Below are 19,827 nucleotides of genomic sequence, written 5' to 3' on the forward strand. Positions count from 1 at the left end.
TGACTTTATGCACTGTGAGTAGCCCCACTGACTCCCAAGTCTTTGCAGAGGTTCCTGACAGCCACATCCTGTGTCTTCTCTGCCATAAGGAAAGTGAAAGTTTCACAACTTAAATCTGTAGCTCACGAAAGCTTATCCTCAAATAAATTTGTTAGTCTCTAAGGTGCCACAAGTACTCCTGTTCTTTTTGCGGATACAGACTAACACGGCTGCTACTCTGAAACCCAACTTAAATATAAGACTCCCCACCCCACCGCCCCATTTAAAGTGCCTGAGAATCGCAGTTAACAGCAAATATGCTAAGGAGTCAAATTGGCAGCTCATTAGGAAGGGGATTTCTGATAATCGGGGAATCTTGGATATTGGGGGACCAGGACTCAGGAGACATTTGGGTTCTGTTCCCATCTCTGCCCTGACTGGCTGGATGACCTTGGCCAAGTCTCTTCCATAGAATAATAGAATATCAGGGTTGGAAGGGACCTCAGGACCTCAGTCATCTAGTCCAACCCCCTGCTCAAAGCAGGACCAATCCCCAACTAAATCATCCCAGCCAAGGCTTTGTCAAGCCTGACCGTAAAAACCTCTAAGGAAGGAGAGGTTTTTAAGGTCTTTCTTTCCCCGTGCCTCAGTTTCCCCAAATGTAAAATTATGCTGATTTTCCCTTGTAAAACGCTCTGAGATCTGCCGTTGAAAAGCCCAATATCAGAGCTAGATACTATTCCTCTGAAAGCCTAGACACCAGGTTTAAAAATAAGCAGTTGAGAAAGCCACGTCTACTGTAACTTTGACTCATAGCTGCTCGTGCCAGCTCTGTCTGGCTTCTCCTTTTTTGTTGCTCTTTTGGCATGATCCTTGGAGTCAAAACAAATCCAGATCCAGCTGCCACCTTCTAACCTAATTTTAATGATTGGGGTTGGGTGTTTGTTGTTTTGGCTATGTACAATAACGGAGACCTAAAACCTGCTGGGGGAGGAGGGGATGGCACCTTCTGGTGCCAGCTGTTGTTGGTATGTTTTGTTGCAGCCCCAGTAAGCAGGCTAGTTTGCATAGTGAAAGTTCCTTGCCCACAGGAGGACAGGAAACCTCAATGGAGAAGATGCAGAAAAGTATCTCCCATCCTGGGCCATGCTGGCTATTTTCACTGTTGTGGGTTTAGATACTATCTATATACTCCGAGCCGGTGAGCTAGGTGACTCGCAGATGGGTCTGAAGACACAGTCCTTTCCCCTAAGAGCTTAGGTCAAAGGAATTGTTGGACCCTGCACCTCTGTGGGTGTGTCCTCAGTGCAGAGGCAACTCTGCTGATTGGAGCTCGGGCTGGCCTAGCCCGGGTCTGAACAACCACATTGCAAAGCTCTGTTTGCTCCCACTCAGCTGCGTCTACACTGGTGCTGTACACGCTCAGGTGTGTCCCATGGAGGAATATCCCATGGTTCCTATCTCTGCAGTAAGCTGAGCCATTCTCCGATTCTTTCTCGATGAATTGTGGGAGAACTTGTCTGTTCTTCTGGTGATGGGACGGCGGGAAATTGTGGGAAGGAACTGAAGATCATCACTTGAGTGGCGTAGCCCAGTGGCTCTCAACCTTTCCAGACTACTGTACCCCTTTTCAGGAGTCTGATTTGTCTTGCATACCTCCAATTTTCACCTCATTTAAAAACTACTTGCTTACAAAATCAGACCTAAAAATACAAAAAGTGTCACAGCCCACCATTACTGAAAAATTGCTCACTTTCTCATTTTTTACCATATAATAAAATACATCAGTTGGAATATCAATATTGTACTTACATTTCAGTGTATAGTATATAGAGCAGTACAAGCAAGTCATTGTCTGTATGAAATTTAGTTTGTACTGACTTAGCTAGTGCTTTTTTTGTAGCTTGTTGTAAAACTAGGCAAGTATCTAGATGAGTTGATGGACCCCCGGGGTCCATGTACTGCTGGTGGAGAACCACTGGTGTAGCCTGTGTCCGCACTGCAAAGTGGATGGGTTTCCAGCCCAAGTGTAAGCAGCACTTGGACTCTAGCCTGCGCCCCAGCGTGGGCCAGCTGGCCTGGGTGTAAAGCCCCACCACATATGAGGGAGAGGATTTTGTGTGCGGATGGGAGTGGAGTAGGAGCAATGCCCAAGTTGACTCTTCGGTGAAAACAAGCCTCTCAAATGCAGCATCACCTGAGTACATCAAGTTTGCAGGATCAGGGCCCGAGTAGACAATGACAGATGAAAGGTTGAGGGATGCAACAAAGAGTAGAGTGATACGATTACTCGGGAATATATTACAAAGCAAGAAAAGGGGAGAGCTCTCCCATAATTCACTGCAGATATGGCCTTGTTCAAAGAACTGCGGCAGAAAGGGAAGAGAGGGCAGATGGTATTTACCTTTCCAAGCTCAGCTGCCTCCTCCGTTTTCCTTTCAAGCACCCTGTTGTGAGTACTCAGGGTTGGCTAGTGCCCATCAGGCAGGAGTATTTAATTTCTCAATGGGAGGGGAGGAAGATAATGCTGCATAGTTTAATTTAACCTGCTGGTGACCTGGTCTTAAGTCATCATGTCTGAAAATAGCCTGTGTTCCCCTCAGGGCATGGCTAATGACTCTGGGAAGGCTGGATTCAGTCTCTGAAGGCTGATTTAATTTGCTCTCTGAAGGCTGTTGCTGCCAGAAACTTGGCACAGGTGATCTTGGGACCAACACCTGTGCCACCCCATAATAAACACGCCCCAAACGTGTGTAGCCTTTGCTGAGAAAAGGTGGCTAAGGTGGTGCTCCCTTTTTAATGAAAGGGACACTGTCACACAGTTTGGGCGCAGGGGTAGCCTACTTCAGCTGCACATTAAGTGGGTGGACAGGGCTCTGAACAATCATATGAATTCGGTGCCACGGGCTTTTTTTCCAGTCTCTTTGCAATTTTGATTTAAAAAAAAAAAAATCATGGAACTAACGTGCCATTTGTTGTTCACCCTGCTGGTGTTGCTCTACCCCTTCCCCTGCCTGGTGTCTAGCTGGTCCATTCAGATTGTAAGCTCATCGGGGCAGGGACTATGTGTTTGAACAGCGCTGGTCCTTAGGCACTACTATAATAAATGTGACTGGTGAGTATTGATTAGCATGAATGATTATTCTAATACATGGTAGGCCGAATCACCCACTGCCACCAAGCCACGCTGGAGTAGATGGCATGGCAAAGGCTGGGGACAAATGAATTCACATATGTAGCTTTTCTTGGCCTGGAAAATGAATTGTGCTAGAAAATATGTTAACTAGTGTGAGGTCAACTAGCACTTGGCCCTTAGTGCGGACAGAAGCTGGCCCTGGTTAACCCTCGGGCCCTTGCTGTGGTTCATATCCATATCTGTTAACTTGTTTCTTACAAGATGCATTTTCCCATTGTCGGCCAGATTGCCCCCCCGGTCCCAATCCCTCCTCCATGCAGCAAAGCTATTCCGAAGCAGCTGCGTTAGCCTTGATGCTGCAGAGGGCACTGCTCTGCTGGGAAAATGGTAGGTGAACCTGCATGACAACAGATTCCTGGGGCTGCCCCCCAAACCTGACTGTGGGGGTGTGCAGTGAACCTCCCAGGGCTTGGGCACCTAGAAGCTGTGACTCTTCCTCAAACCTGTTGTCAATTGCAAGCGTGGATTCCACTACCGTTGGGCCCTCTGAGGGTGTAGAGAAAGGGCAGGCTTTACCCTTGGGTGAGCAGGAAATAACAGGCAGGTTTTAAAAAAATGTTAATTTTTTGGTGATGCTGCAGACATACAGATAGTGGTGTCAGCATAAGTAGGAGATCTCTACCTGTCTAGGTACTTGTATGGTAGCATGGTCTAATGGGTAGAGCATTGGGGGGGGGACTCAGAAGACCAGGGTTCTGTTCCCAGCTGAGCCTGCTCGGTGACCCTAGGCAAGTCATCTCCCTGCTCCGTGCCTCAGTTTCCCCATCTGTAACATAGGGATAGTGACACTGGCTTTCTTTGTAAACCATTGTGAGATCTGCTGACGAAAAGCATTGTACCAAGCTAGGAATTAAAGGTTCTTGAGGCAGGGACTAGCTTTTTGTTCTGTGTCTGTACAGTGCCAAGCACAGTGGGGTCCTGGTCTGTGACTAGGGCTTCTAGGCTCTATGTAATACAAATAATAATAATAATAATCCCCTTTTAAGATGTACTCTCTGAGGCACATGGCCAGTATCTTTAAAGGGGATCTGCTGAAGAATCATCTCAAAAGGTAAATCCCATGCATAGCTGTTTGGTTTACTTTCATGTCCACTCACCATCAGGGTCTGCTTAGCTCTGAAGATAGGGTTTGTTGGCCAATTGTTACTGCAGCCTCAGCAGAGGGGAGAAGGCACCAGAGGATAAAAACAATAGATCACAGAAATTCAGATTAGAGAGATGGAAAAGATCAGTTAGGTCCCCTCTGTCTAAATCTTCCTGCTAGCGCAGGATTCTCATTGAATATATTGTTCTGGTAGGTGTCAATAGGTGGCACTGTTACACATAGTTTTCTAAGGTGTCTTTTTTTCTGTGTCTGAGCAAAAATATGTTCAGTCTTGGGAAGACATGGTTATGGTGTTACATTTTGTTATGCAAAGTGCTGTGTAAATGCAGTGGCCCATGGCATGGGAGCAGTGAGACCAGCAGAAGAGTTTTGCTCTTTGCCTTCAGCTCTGATTAGAGTCGATTCTTGAGGCTGATTTGCTCTCTGAGAATTTGGGCATTGGTGCTAGGCTGAAATTCCTGGGAGAAGAGGTTGCCCTGCATGCTGTTTGACCACCTCTGTTCCAGGACTGGTGTATTTTTGTGTGTATATACAAATAAAACAAGTTACACTTAGGATATAATCAGGCTCCACTTCCTTGATTTCTCATCCAGTTGGGAAGCCAACCTGCAAGGCCTTGCACATGTGCTACTGCTTGGCAGAAAGGTGACACTAGTGTCAGGAATTGGAACAACAATATTCTGACTAAAATGTGAATTGCCTTAATTTTATCCCATTAGGTCTAGGACCATTCTCAAAATTCTCTTCTCCCTTGGAAGGTTTCTGTTCTCCAGATACTTGCAGAGAGTTGTCACTAATATATATTCCATGTGTCCTTAAATGAATCTTTAAAAATTCCATCCCTCACTATGCACTTGGCTAGAAAGATGTTCAGCAAAGAAGAACATTCAGCACATAAAGGCTTTCCCTTCCTGGCCCCAACAGTCCCACCAAATCTTTGAGAATCATGGCATGTATGAAAGAAAAGGAATGCATTTGAACAACGATTAGCTGGTTCAATGTTCCAGCAGCGTTCCCTGGGATCAGTGACATCTGGTGTAGTGGTTGTGACTTTAATTTATTTTTTATTGTCTGTACTAGATGCATCTCTTAGCACATGGAACCTTTGGCGCATAAGGAGGGAATAAATGTTATTTGATGTATGGCTTTTTGCATTTGAAGTCCTATTTAAGGACGGATCTAATATAAAAAAAATCTTGCTTGCTATTGGTGTGTGTCCTTGGGCACCCCTTTGTGGTTTTGCAGAGCAAGGCTGAGGTGGGCTGGACCTAAATTCCAGGCAAGGTCCTTTGATTCTGCATCACTCTGGTGGAAATTCTGGGGCAGTTAGGATTAATTTAAAATAGAAGTTCTTGTTGAATTAAATAGGAGATTGAAGAATGCAGTCAGCTCAGTAGCCCCAGGCTATTTAAACTAAACTGTGAAGTTGCCAGGGGAGAAGCTGGAAGTTTGAGCTCTGAGATGGGAGACCATTGGGCACTTGGGAAAGTTTTGTAGATGAATTGGGATTGTGAGCTAAATGCTTTTAGGGCCTGTCTACACCTGGAGTTATTCCAGAATAAGAGCATCAACACATGTAGTTAATCAGGAATAGTTTATCTGCTTTAAATTCATACCCTACTTTGTATGGGATTAAATTGCATGAATAGACAAGTCCTAACTAGGTGATTTTGCTAAAATGATCAGCAGTGAGATAGTCACTTGTTGACACTGACATTGTCATCTTTATATTTTATAATTAACACCCAACTGAGATGAATGTGGGTGGTTCACACCTCTTTGAGCTATTGTGTCAGGCTGTTTGCACACTCAGCGCAGTATACGATTCCGCCACTAGATGCCTCCATGCTGCATAGAGTTCCAGGCAGCGTGGTCCCTGGTAAACAAAGGAGACAGAGTTGAAGCTCAACCTTGTTTGTGTCTTTGGTTTGTTCTTTTTAAGGAGGACCCTGACACTCAGGAGACCTCACTTAACCATGTTTCACATATTCAAGGTTTTCTTCAAAACCATAAGGACTAGACACTCTTCCTTTCCCCCGTCCTCCCTCCAAAAAAAAAAAGACAAAAAGCTGAGATTCTGGAGCCAAGGGGTGAATTTTTAAAGTAAACCCTCTGATCCCGGGACTTTGGAATAAGATTTCTACTGCAGTCATCCACAACAGGCTTTGCTGAGAGGGCCCTAGCTGGCTAACCGGCTTTGTTGGGGTTTTTAGTCTAGCAAAGCTGCAGGGATGAGGAGAAACAGTTCAAGCCACTGATTGTTTGCCATGGGGAAAGGGAGTGTTTTTGTAGGAGGAGTCACTTTACAATCACTGGGCTCTGTCGGTTGGCATAAGTCTTGTGCCTCTGTCAACAATGGGCATTAATCAGTGGCCTGGTTCTCTCTCCCTCCTCTGTTGCCCCTGAATGTGCCTCCATGGGATTGGCTGTTAGCTGCTAAGGATGATGCCATTGTTGGCTTCATGAGCATCATAGGCAAAAGGAATCTGATCAATCAAAGCAACAAAGCATCCTTCAGATGCTGGCTTTGTCAGCCACTTTGTGGTTTGGAAAGAGAGTTGGGGGATAGCAGCCGGGAAATTCTGTCATACTAAACTGAAGCCTTTGCTGCCTATTTCACGGCTCCCAAAAAGGGGGCAGGGTGCCCCTCAGCAATGCAGATTTCTAGCCTTAGAATTATGCCCAAATTCCTCTTTTTGGGCCAAAGAGAGGCTAGGGAATTGGCTCACAGCTGGTGTGAGATACTAGCAGCTCCCACTGTGTGTGGAGTAAACTGGGAAACTGAGGCAGGAAGGCTAGGTCTGGGGATGAGCCTTGGGACATTAGTTAAAACTCTTGCTTCCCTACAGAAAGGGGGGAGCAGGATACAAGTCAGACTGAGAGTGTTGTAAATCCGGAGCGGCTCAGGGAAAGCCATCCAATACCTAGCAGATTTATTGGCAACGCAGGTAAATGGGCCACTGAGCAAGAAGAGGCAGCTGCGTGTTTCTAGCTTGCAAGGTCTCAGTGCAGATGCAGGCACTGACAGACACGCACTGAGCCCCCCCCAGTCCTCTCTTTCCTTGACCTGTGTCCAAACGGCTGGCTGCGGGCAGAATGGAGAACTAAAGAATGGGGAAGTGGTGGTGAGTTGGAAGGTACAAAAGCCCTCCGCAGATTGCAGGGAGGCTGGTTCAGCTGTTTTTAATTTCCTGTTGCTCAATGAGGCCTTCACCAAGGCCATGGAATGTGAAGTCCCAGTTCCATCCTGCCTGAGAAGTGCATGTTGATGCCTGGCTTGGCTGCTTTCTCTTCTCCTCCCTCTCCTCGTTTGTTCCTGTCCTCACGTTCCCCCCAAGGACCCTTTTCTTGGCCCAGGCCTCACAGCTGGCTTCTTGCTTGTTAGTTTCCCTTCTTTACGCTAATCAAATCTTTCCTTTTAGGGGAGCAATAGTCTGCTGGGGAAAGCCCAGGCCTTGGAAGAGCTGGGTTGTCGTCCCAATTCTGCCATGGGCTTCCCTATGGGACCTTGGGCAAGGCCTGACTTCTTCAGCTAGGGCTGCTCTGCACTTGTGAAAATCAGACTCTTAACCGCTTGTGTTCTGTTTCTGCATCTGTAAAATGCGACTAACACTCCAACAAACTGGCTAATACGCATGTGGGGAACTGAACCCAGGTCTTGGGCTAGCACTCCTACCCACCTGATCATTCTTCCTCTCCTCCTCCTCAGTGTCGCTGGGTGTGTCTTGCTTCCCCTCCCACCTGGAACCAGCAAAATATCACGGGAATCTCATTAGCTGTGTCAGTTGTGGGGCGAGAAGGCTGGAACTTTTATGTCGCAAAACTCTGATTTTGTTGTCCATGGAATCCCCCTCTGCCTTTCCCTAGACTGGGCGTACGAGGCTCAGGGATATCTGCGGTGGGTCACGGAGTGAGAGTGTTGTAAGAAGTCACTGCATAGCATTCAGCAAGGGATAACTGATGCAGAAGTCACTTGCAGAGCATGCTGGGTAACAAAGCCACCTCTCTACCCATTGACTAAGGGACTTGCTTTTTCCATACCAGAGCAGGTGAAAACAATAGTCAGTACTGAGCAAGATGAATTTTTTTAATGATCTGGGTCCAGACTCCCTAGTGTATTTGAGGCAGAAGTCCATGCAGGGCTGTTAACTTGCACCAGCTCGTCAGGTGGTGATTTGGTGGCAAAGGGACTTGAAGCACCAAAGACTAAGAATGTGAGACCACCTGCTCAGCCACGCAGTTCGTTTATGTCAGGAAGATCTCGGCAGTTTCCAGAGCCCCCGGAAGATGAAACATTGAGTTAAATTGGTCTCCTGGCTACCTGTCAAGGGGCTGTGATTGAAACTTTCACTATGCTCCAGGGGATATGCAGGATCAATGCCACAAATTGACTCTTTGAAGCCATTGTTAGCCATGGGACATGGGCTGATAATAAGGCAGTGTCGGATGACTTTAGGGGGGACTTTGGCATGCAAAGGTTGGTGAACTTGGGGTGCTTCTGAGGAAGGTCTATGGCAGGAGCTATTAGAATAGCTATATGGAAGTAGACTGGTACCAAAGTGCAAAGGATACAGGAGCAGTCACTATCAATGAGCTGGTGAGACAGGGTTTAGTTCAGCCTTGAATGTGCTGGCACCCGTGTATCACTCGTTGCCTTGTATATGGCACTGAGTCAAACAGCCTCGGCACCTAAAGTATAACTAGAACTGACCCGAGAGACAAAGGAGGAGGTGGCAAAGATTTACACTGTCCTGCAATCTGTCTCTCAGCTGTTTGCAGCCATTACGGTGGGTGGGCGTGTGAAGTAGCTGCTGTTTTGAGCTCTGCAGTGCTGCTGGCTTGCATACACTGTCTTGTGTATCCCAGAGCAGATACAGGGAAGGGGAAATGGTTTCTATTAGGTAATCTGCCTGAAGAATCTACTTTTCTGTAAAATGCCAGGTTTCAGAGTAGCAGCCGTGTGAGTCTGTATTCGCAAAAAGAAAAGGAGGACTTGTGGCACCTTAGAGACTAACCAATTTATTAGAGCATAAGCTTTCAGTGGAATTTCCACTGTATTTTCCACTGAATGCATCCGATGAAGTGGGCTGTAGCTCACGAAAGCTTATGCTCAAATAAATTTGTTAGTCTCTGAGGTGCCACAAGTCCTCCTTTTCTTTTCTGTAAAGTGATCTATGGACATGCTAATTGCTCAGCTGCCCGTTTCTGGAGTGTCTCTCGCTGGGGCTCTTGCTCTCTCTGCAATTTTTTTTTGTGGGTTCCGTTATTGGCCTGTACGTGCTCTGCTGGGCCTGCCAGTTGGGAGGCTGGATTTCAGACTATGAGTGTAACGTGTTTTTGTCCCATGCGGAGCCTGCCAAGGTCAGAAATAAGCTTGCTGCTTCCTTTCTGCTTCCAGCCCAACCCTACTCACCTGGCTCATCCTGAGGACGGAAACAGACTGGTGGGTTAACCCAAGTGCTTGGGAGGAAAAGGGCACATTGGGGTGGGTGTGACACTTCAGAGATGGGTGTCAGATGGGTGGCTGGCAGCCAGTGAAGTAACAATAAGCTTCCATACTATCATCCAAGGAATCCATTTGCGCTGATTAGGCCTCAACTGGAGAACTGTGTCCAGTTCTGGGCTCCACGTTTCAGGGAAGATGGGGACAAATTGGAGAAAGTCGAGAGAAGAGCAACAAAAATGATTAAAGGTCTAGAAAACATGACCTGTGAGGCAAGATTGAAAAAACTGGGTTTGTTTAGTCTAGAGAAGAGAAGACTGAGGGGGGACATGATAACAGTTTTCAAGTACATAAAAGGTTGTTACCAGGAGGAGGGAGAAAAATAGTTCTCATTAAAGTCTGAGGATCAAATAAGAAGCAACGGCCTTAAATTGCAGCAAGGGCAGTTTAGGTTGGACATTAGGAAAAACTTCCTATCTGTCAGGGTGGTTAAGCACTGGAATAAATTGCCTAGGGAGGTTGTGGAATCTCCATCATTGGAAGCTTTTAAGGACAGGTTAGACAGACACCTGTCAGGAGTGGTTTAGTTATCAGTTAGTCCTGTCTCAAGTGCAGGGGACTGGACTAGATGACCTATTGAAGTCCCTTTCAGTTCTACACTTCTGTGAGAGCACATTACTAACACTGATGGATTCATACTCTAAGGGAAGTATTATTACGACCAAAGCACTTGCCTAAGAGAACACAACGGCAGAGCCAGGACTAGAACCCAGGTCTCTTGACTCCCAGGTCTCTTCTTTAGCCACAACACCTTCCTCCTAAGCCGCTGTTGGCTATGGGTAGGTAGATTCAGTTCTAGTCTCTAGGCTTGGGTCTCCAGGAGAAATGACTTGGAAGGGTTCTTTCTATTCCACGTTGTTCCCTGGATCTTTGAAGGAGATTGGGGTCCAGCCAACATGCTGTGTCTGTTTGCTTCCTAAAGGGGCTCAATTTGGAAATGCAGGCTAAGTCTGGGATTTCCAAAGGAGCATAAGGGAATTAGGCACCCAACTGCTTTAGGCTCCTTTGGCAATCTCAGCCTAGATCTCTCGCTCTCTCTTTCTCTTTAATTGGTTTCAGTTTAGACCAAGTCAGATTTGTGTGTCTGGGAGCAGTGGGGGTATAAAATGAAAGCCTGGGGGCAGGGTTCCCTCTAATTTTTCCCACGCACGCATGTGTGGAATAAATTTTGTGATGTGCACCAATATGGAGGTGATGTGTGACACATCGCCTCCAGATTGGTGCACATCACAAAATTCATGTGGAGGGGGTGAGGTGGAGGGGTTTGGAGTGTGGACGGGGCTCAGGGCTGGGGCAGAGGGTTGGGGTGTGAGGGCTCCGGCTAGGGGTACGGGCTCTGGGGTGGAGCTGGGAATAAGGGGTTTGGGGTGCAGGCTGCCCCAGAGCTATGGTGTGGGGAGAGGGCTCCCCCCAGCTCTCTCTCCCTACAGCAGCACCTGGGCTGGGGTGGGAAAGGCACCTCTCCCCCAACCGCAGCAGGTCTGGGGATGGGATGGGATGGGGCCCAGGGGGGAGAGGCACCTCTCTCCTGGCTGTGGTAGGTCCGGGGCTGGGATGGGCTGGGGCTGGCGGGGAGAGACACCTCTCTCCTGGCTGTGGCAGGTCTGGGGCTGGTGGGGAGAGGCATCTCTCCTTGCAGCAGCCTTGAGCGCTTGCGTGGCGTTTAATAGGCTGTTGCAGCTTAGAGGGAACTCCACCTGGAGGCTGCCATTCTCTAGACCTTTGGCTGAAACCCCTGCTTGTCCCTAGAAGACGCTTGTTGCATCCCGACAGTTCTCCTATCTGGTGGTACAACTTGCAGTCTCTGCCCTGGAGGGGGTAGCAGAGCCAGGGGGGTTGTGGGTCTGGATCGAAGTATGCCCGCATTCCCTTTGCACAGCCACAGCTGATGCCGTGTGTGGCTCTCTCCGGGCCTCCCTTCCTTATAGGCACGAGACTCTCCGTAAAAATACTGAACGTGTGGGAGCTACTTTGCCAGGGGGCCCAAAGCGGGGAGGCATTTCATCGAGGGGCATGTTCCAAGTTGGGAAGGGAGGGGTTTATACTAGAGTGTATAAGGAATGCCCTATCCTTATCACCGCCTGGCCCAAGAGCTGCGGGCTCTGCACTCTGCATGCACGGGCAGGGGGTATGAATTATGGATGTGTGTTTGCTGATAGATTAGTGCTATATTTTCTGCAGTTTGGCGGAGCCTCAGATTCTCTTTTGCTGCAGCTCTGAATGCTGGCTAACTACAGGGCTGTATATTTCCCTGTTCATGTCTGCATGCTCTCAGGACACGCTCTGGCATCTGCTCCCCCATTATCCATCCCAGGCTTTTATCACTGTGAGAGACGATGGAGGTGGAAATGTCAAGCGGCCCCCCTGAGCTGAGTCGGTTGGCTCCAGGTGGCCTGAGCTGTCCTTTGTACTGTACACGGAAACCACCATTTTCTGTGAGAGAAAATCTGGAGTCTGCAAACCCGGAGAAGAGCAGCTCTCCGGAAATGTTGAGGTGGCAGACTGGAACGAGGGTCTGCTAATGCCGGATCCCCATGCAGTGCTCCCGCATGTTGATCCTAGAATCCTCTGTGATCCCCTTCGATGCAGAATCTTTCGACCCGTAACGGCAGGAAGTTTGTAGAAGGTGGATGGATCCTTTTCTATTAGCTCATAACAAGAGATGGGTCTGAACGCAACTCTCAGGTATCTGAACCCTCCCCATCTCCCCAAACCATGGGGTGTTGGGAGCTGGATCCAAACTGTGCTAAGTGTGAGTCCCAGTAGCCTTGATGGTTCGGGGGATAAGAGACGCCTGCCTGGTCCCTTGCTAACTCGGAGCGTGAGACCGGAAATGCAAGTGGTGCAGGACACTAGGTTGGCAGGTGACTGCAGGTAACGAGTTCTAGTGCTCAGCACCACTCCTGGCTCATTGTCCAGGTGGTGGTGCAGGCATGAGACAACCCCTGGCCTTTAGTACACCTCGCGGCCCGGACTCCCAGGCTGCGTATTTAGTGCACTTGGGATTCCTCTCTCTTTCTTCCTCGGCTGGGAAATGGAGCTTTTTAATGTTTAACTGGTTGTCCAGCCAAGTGAGCTGTTTGTGTCACCATCTCACATCCCAGTTGCTGTTTACAGTGATCTAGGGGAGAGGGAAGCCTTCACTGGGGAGAGAGGGAGGGGACATGTCCCTGGCTATGTGGAGTGTCCTGGCTCTCTGCTGCACGCTGTGAATGCCAGAAACTTTACAGCGACAGCAGGGATAGATCTTGGGTCCTCTTGCTGTAAAACCATAGGCTTCTACTGCTTAATCTGCAAATCTGCTTTAGGGCCTGCCCTGGGACACACTAGCTTCATCCAGCAGAGGGCAGTGTTAGTCGCACACCGGCGGAGGATCGGTTGCAGTATTTTAGGAGCTGGTTGGGCAGAGGGGGAAGTATTTGTCCTGTTTTGCAGCCGTTGGCCCAAACCTCGGAGTGAGACACAGAGGACAGGCTCTGACCCAGAGGCAATAGTGATCCAGAGGCGGGTTTCCAACGTAGCTGGAATGGAATTCGGTATTCACTCCTTGGTGCTTTGTCTCCGCAGTGTGGAGTGCTTGATCTTTGAGGAGAACGGTTTTTGTTTGGCCTCCACTCCCTGGGGGCTCTGTCACTGCACTAGCAGGAAGAGCTGCGGCTCTCGAGGCGTTAGGGGCTCTCAGAGGGTGAGTTGCCAGTTCAAGCCCCTCTCTGGACGTTGCTGTCATTCTTCAGTGGCGGTGCTGCCGGGGAAGGTCCGGTGGCCTGGGGCAGATCCTTTCCTCGGTGGTGCTCTCATGGCCCGGGCACATCTGCTCCTTGCAGGCCTTGGCTTGGGCCTGCGCCACTTCTCTCTCTGATCTCCCCACTTCCCGCCAACACGTCCATCCATCAGAAGAGCTGCTCAAGAGGCCAGCACAGCATCGGCCGTTAGCACTATTTCATAAGAGGCAGAAACCCCATAACTGGCCCACCGGCGGCATCTGTGCACATGTGTGGAGTGGGGGGAAAGTTACTTAATCTCCTGCACAGCCTTGGAGGCCACCGAGCTTCCGGCGAAGAGTCTGTGGCTTCTGAGGGGAAGGGATCGCTGCAGCACATGGTGGTGTCTCCCCACAGCCTCTCTGTGCATGAGCTGTTCCATCTGTGGGTTCCCTGCGCTGGCTCTGTGGCTGGCTCTGCCCCCGCTGCCCCGTCGAGACCAGGGATATCTAGGCTAGCCTGCTGCCTCCCAGCTGGTTCCAGGAGCCCCGTCCTGCACCAGATCTCATGGGCCGTGGGTCGTGCGTCCTGAGTCCTGCTTTTGCCTTGCATGGCCTTGTAATGCTTGTGGTTTGGGTCACTAGCAAGGAGCTTGCATGGAGCGGAGCGCGGGGCCAACAGGCTTGATTGCCTTGAGTGGTGGGGATGAGTGACCCTCAGTGATGCCCGGTTTCTCTCGCATCTGCCTCTAGGTTTATCTCCGGGTAGGTGCCTTTTTTTTTTAAAGGTCTTGTTCTGCCTTTCCTCCATCTACCAGCTTTTCCTATCGCGGGGAGCTGGCTGACAGTGCCCCGATAGCCGGCCCTTACGAGCCAGGGCGACAGTCCTTGTCTGCCGGGGGGGAGCTGTGCAGCAGCGAGTGTGCAATTCCTGGAAAGTGCTGGGCTACAGCGGCGCACAGTTCCGCTGATACGGGCGCATGCCAGCAGCGTGTGGTGCATTGTTTGGCTTGGGCACTGGAGCCGCCCGCCTGGGGAGGCTCTGGCCTCTTCTAAGCGCAGGGAGAGCTTGCAAGTGTTTTCTTTTCCTCTGCCATCATTTCACTTAGCCCCTATGCTGAATGGTCCAGGGATGGGTCTGCATTTGCTGGCGGAAATAGCCTGCAGGACAAAACTCAGAAGCTGCTCCACTCTCAGCGGGTTTGAAATATGAGACCAGAGGGGGCAGGTTGGATCTTTCACCGCCCGTCCTGATGGAAATGGCTACGCGGTGATCTCACTCACGCGCACTCCCTGCTCCTGTTTTGCTGTGGGTCCGCGTAGATTTTGGGCGATCCTTTCTGAAGACTTTCTTCTGGGGACTTTTAACCCAAACTGGGTCTGGCTGGGCATATCTGCCTCCCCACCGCACCAGTCCCTCAGAGCAAAGAGCAACCATTGCCCCCGTTGTGTGTGTGGTTTGTGTGGTTGGTTGTGTTTAATCGTCTGATCTGTCGCATCCCCTCTCGTTGGTGAGTCCCCGGGCCAAGCCCTCCCCCTGCAGTTTAGAAAGCAGAGCAAAGATGAAGAGGTTTTCGGCTGGGCTGACACAGCTGCATCCTCCAAGTTCCTGTGCTAACCGCTCTTGGCGTGGTTTACGTCTTAGCCGCGCTCATCCTCGCAACGCCCCCGCCAGCAGGTCCATTTCATTGCCGCCGTGTTACAGCAAGGGACACTGAGGGGAAGCAGTCTTGCCCAGGGAATCAGCACGAGAGCTGGGGATGGGAACTAGGGAGCTGCTGCCTGCCAGCCCCGCTCCCCCTGCACGGGCCCATGTGTCCCCTCTCGCTACAGATCACAAGGGTTTGTGGTCGGGGGAACCAAGTGGGAACATGCTCCTAAGCCAGAGACTTGCTCATCTTGCAGGGCTTTCTCATTAGGCCTCCTAATGGGCAATAGGGGAGTGGGCACTGGGGCATGGCAGATGGCCGTGGGAGGGGTGCAAGCTGGGAAGAACCTCTGCTTTAAAGCTGGTACCTAACCCTGACTTTCTTCTCCATCCTCCCCCATTCAGGTGAGGCCTTCCTGGGTGGGTATGTGGCCAGCGGACTAGGGACCTCCTCCACGCCCCATGGAAGCCCTACCCCTTTACCCTCTGACCTATCCTTCAGGTCACCCACCCCCGCCGACCTACAGATGGTGCAACTCTGGGCTGCTCACTCCCATGAAGGTAAAGAGAGAGAGAACCTGAATGCTGATGGCAGTGGCTGATTTCTGGGGCTGCCCCCTCTCCTAGCAAGGTGGAGGGGAGCGTTGCTTTCAGAGCATCGTTCAGGTGGGAGATGGGGTTGGATCACCTTGTGGCCATAGGTGCTCAGTAATAGCTTTTTGCCCCTGTGCAAGCTGGCAGTGCCCCTGCTGGCACGGGCTAGGGTCGCGCAATCAGCTGGAGGAGCAGCAAGGCAGAGCTTATGGGGACTATTGAGGTGTCTGTTGGCCCAGGATGTTGTGCTGGATTGCAAAGCTTTCTGCTCCGTTGACACCAGGGGGAGATGGCCATGGGTTGCCCCCTTCCCATGCAGAAGCCTGTGTCTGGGGTAAGCTGTATGTTGCTTGTTGCAATAAAGCCTGTCCCTCTGGCCTTGCCACATGGTGCAGGGGCCAGCGAGGTATCCGGTGCCTTTCGCCGAGGCCACAGCCGGCAAAAGGAGCAACGTGTGTTAAGCAGTCGTCTGACCTCCAGATCCCTACTTGTGTCTTCTCTTGTGGTTGGTGTGAGGGTTCAGTGGGAAGCTGTGTGTGTGTACAGGTGCGCAATGGATGCATCCCCCTTCCCAAAGAGGGTTTTCTCATCATGTGCTCATTCTCCATTTTCCCCGCTGGCTGCTGGTGACGATGTAACCCTGTGCTGTGATCTGGCTTGGTTGGGCAGGACTTGGGACTTCTCCGTCCCTGGCTAAGGGGAGGAGGGGAATGTTTCCCAGACTACCAGGCTTGCTGTGCCCAGCAGTTCAGTGGGATCCTCCACAACTGTGTGTGTCTATGAGAGAGAGAGAGGCCTAGCTGAGTGCTGTGTTCCCAGGCCTGGGAGCAAGGTGCTCCGCCTGGGGTCTGACCATCATGCACACCTGTCTCACAGGGTATGCTCAGGGTTACCCGAAGCGCTAGAGACATTAGAGAGGGGCTCAAGTGGCAGAGTTGGGATTTGTGTCTTGTGTACACGTTGCGGTTGGTTGGATCTGGGTTTTACCTTGGTCCCTTATAGGGGCCAATCTGCAAAATTCAGAGCCTGGTGCAGGCTTCAAGCACCCCAACATTCGGAACGTTTGGAGCAGGGGTCCTGTCGCAGCCCCTCTTTGCTGTGTGAGCCCCGTGTTCTGGCCTGGGCCAGATGCCACCTTGCTGGCGTGTGTTCATTGTGTCTTCCCACCAGTGCATGGATTCCCCTTATAAAGCCAGAGTAGAGGGGAGATCTTAGTGACTGCGATTTGCTTTGGTCGCTTGAACTCCTTCCCGAGTGGCTCCCTGCCTTGTGCGCCCATCGCCTCCCTTGTTCTGGGGGCCGTAGAAAGCCCGAGATGTTATGTTTTTGTTTTGCCTAGAGGGAGGGGGAATCGATACGTGCGATTCAGGAAATTCAGCAAGTGGCTAGTGAGTAGCAAACTGATTCCAGGTTCTGCTTATGCCTCTGTCTTTGAAACTACCTTTGCAGCTGCAGCGTGGAAAGGGGGATCAAGGTGAAGTAGCCGTCTCTTGGCCACTGACCTCATTCAGTTCTACAGTCTGGATAGATGGGACCTCATAGGGCAGATCTGTGCTAAAAAACTAGCCATGTTCAACAGCCAATGCAGAAAACATCCCCAGCCCTTGTTAGAACCAGGCTTCAATCACACATGCTTACTTGGGCTTGAAGACAGTTTGATCCTGTCCACTCCAGCAGCGTTTTTTCCTTAATTTCTTACCAAGGCTGCCACTAGCGGGAGTTCTGGCAAAGTTGCCAGTGTGGACAGGCTGCTAGAAAGTCCTGCATGGGTGGAGCTGCATCAGGTGGGAGATCTTCAGGAAAGAAGCCTGGATAAGGCCCTGATGTAGAGGTGACGGTGGGCGGTGAAGAAAATGAAACAGTGGGTCATGGGATGGTGCCCTGCATGTAACCCCTTAGAGCAGCTACTTCTTCAACACCTTCTTGGCACCATTCCCACATGGATTCGCCTCCCGAAATATTAGATTCTGTGCCTCTCCCCATCCCCACCCCCCTTTTCCAAAGGCCTGGGCAGACGCCTGGTGGGGACAGCTAGGTCAGCCGCGAAGTTGAGAGCTTACCACTTCGAAGAGCATGCGGGGAGAGTATTTGCTCCCATGTGTTGCCAAACTTTCACTTGATTTGCGCTCTGAAAAACGTCCGCGTTCTCATGACTGATTCTGCTCTGTGTGCAGAAATCCCACGGACTTCGGTTGGTTTTTGCACACAGTAGCTGTGGAATTGAGACTCAAGTGGTCGTTTGCAAGGGAAATGGGTTTGGGTCTCCTCCCCTTACTGTAACCATGGGCCCTGCCAGGTGGGACACGTCCAGTCATTTGTTCCTTACCCCAGTTCCTGGCAAGGGAGCGTGATCTAGATGAACATACTAGTCACTAATCTAGAATAAATCTCCTAGTTGCATCAGTGCTCAGGAGTTACGCAACTCTCTCTCCAGCCCATGGAATAAAAAGGCACATTTCGCAGTCCACACACACAGCCTGAATGTTCCTGTGTGAACACTTCATGGCTTGCAAAGGGCGTACGTGCGATGTTTTTATATAATTATGGATAGAACTGTAGCAAATCTGTCCCACCTGGGATTTAGCAATTGTCTCTTTGCTCTCCACTTCAGCCACTTGAAACGTCACAGTGACTGCTAGGATAAAGCTCTGGTCATCCTGCTCTGAAAAGAACTTGGGCCAAAGAAAGATCTCCATTAGGAGTGAGCCATATAGGGGTTATAACCAGGGATTGGCGGTTTTGGTTTTAACCAATAAACACCAGTAAAACACCCCCAGTACAAAATAAATGAAATCGCTGTTCATCCAAAACACACCAGAAAAATACCAGAAATAGTTACTCAATTTATGTTGACTTCACTCCTTTCCCAGTGCAGTTCGTTTACATAGGTGACGTTCCTGATCCCAGGCTTATCTCTAAGAGCTTGTTTACACTGAGCAGTAATGTGGACTACGGCCGTATGATTTCTAAAGCACAGTAATGTATTGCACATTAATTGATCTGTGTAGACCCTGCTGGTGTGTGCTAAGGGTGCTCTAGTGTGCTTTCATGTAGTGCTGTTTGAAACAGTACTACGTGTATATACAAAGACAAAGCTAATTTTTTGACATCTACGTAAAACTCAAAAGTTGTTAAAAGAAAACCAAAACCAAAACTGAAACTAATAAACCCTGAAAAACAAGTTGTAACACCAAAATTAAGCAGGTTGGATTCCATCCAGTAGGTGGCAATGGTGCACATAGCCAATTCATCAGTGTGCCTTGTATAAATATATACATAGCAAAAGATCATGAACAGCGTCTAAATAATTTGAAATATTAACTAGGTCGTCCAGATGCTGCTCTGACCACAGGCCACAGTTATTGTCTGTCCCCATTCAGATTCTGTTGTGGCTCTTTCAAGCCGTTGTTTTATGGATTCTCAACAATATTGCTGCCACAACAGTGGTTACAGTGGGATTGCTGCGATGGGGAGTTTTGTTGCAAATTTTGACACGTTGATCGCTCCTTGCAGCTGCCTATGGAGTGGGGCAGTGCTTACATCACAGCGGGATGGAGACACAGCTGGTGCAATAATGCCTTGTGATCTGAAGCCACAGAAGTTCCCGACTTCAAGGGGAAATATCAGGGCAGCAGGCAGCGCCCCCTGGTGGGAGGATCTACATGGTGCTCCGGAGCCCTGGAGTATGAGTCTGACTCTCAGCACCCTGCAGCCTGGCGTGACACAATGGGTTGTTCAAGCAAAGCCGCCTCTTCTGGTGTGGGGCGGGGCGGAGGGGGGGGTTGCCAGCCATAACAGTCTGTAGCTCTGCGGGGTTTGTTCCAACACAGGGAGCCGGCTGTTCTGAAACATGTTTCCTCTTCTGTTTTTCAGGCTTCTCCCATCTGCCCAATGGGCTCTACCCGTCGTACATTCCCCTGAGCCACCTTGAGCCCCCCCGCAGCGGTAGCCCCCTCCTGGCCCAGCTGGGTCAGCATAGCCTCTTTGAGTCACAGAAAGGTCAGTCTGCTTGCATCGGTGTGTTTGGAACTGGGGTTGTTGTCCCTCTCTGTGCAACTGGCACGGGCTCTTCCTCTCTATCCTCGCCGCTCCTTCCCCATCC

General features: G+C 50.0%; 1 protein-coding gene across 12 annotated transcripts in view; it reads left to right on the forward strand.

Moving 5' to 3' along the window:
* TNRC18 (trinucleotide repeat containing 18) overlaps window positions 1-19,827 on the forward strand; it is a 93,148-nt gene that overhangs the window by 19,121 nt on the left and 54,200 nt on the right. For 10 of the 12 annotated variants that reach the window (XM_037911752.2, XM_037911754.2, XM_037911753.1 and 7 more), the window contains 2 exons: window positions 15,537-15,692; window positions 19,599-19,724. In XM_037911752.2, the coding sequence (XP_037767680.1) occupies window positions 15,537-15,692; window positions 19,599-19,724 (282 nt within the window). Of the gene's footprint in view, window positions 1-13,294; window positions 13,320-15,536; window positions 15,693-19,598; window positions 19,725-19,827 lie in introns of those variants that run through there. The other 2 variants (XM_043523379.1, XM_037911759.1) reach the window with 2 other exon arrangements.

The sequence above is a fragment of the Chelonia mydas genome, chromosome 10 (assembly GCF_015237465.2).
Source record: "Chelonia mydas isolate rCheMyd1 chromosome 10, rCheMyd1.pri.v2, whole genome shotgun sequence".
NCBI classification, from domain to species: Eukaryota; Metazoa; Chordata; order Testudines; family Cheloniidae; genus Chelonia; species Chelonia mydas.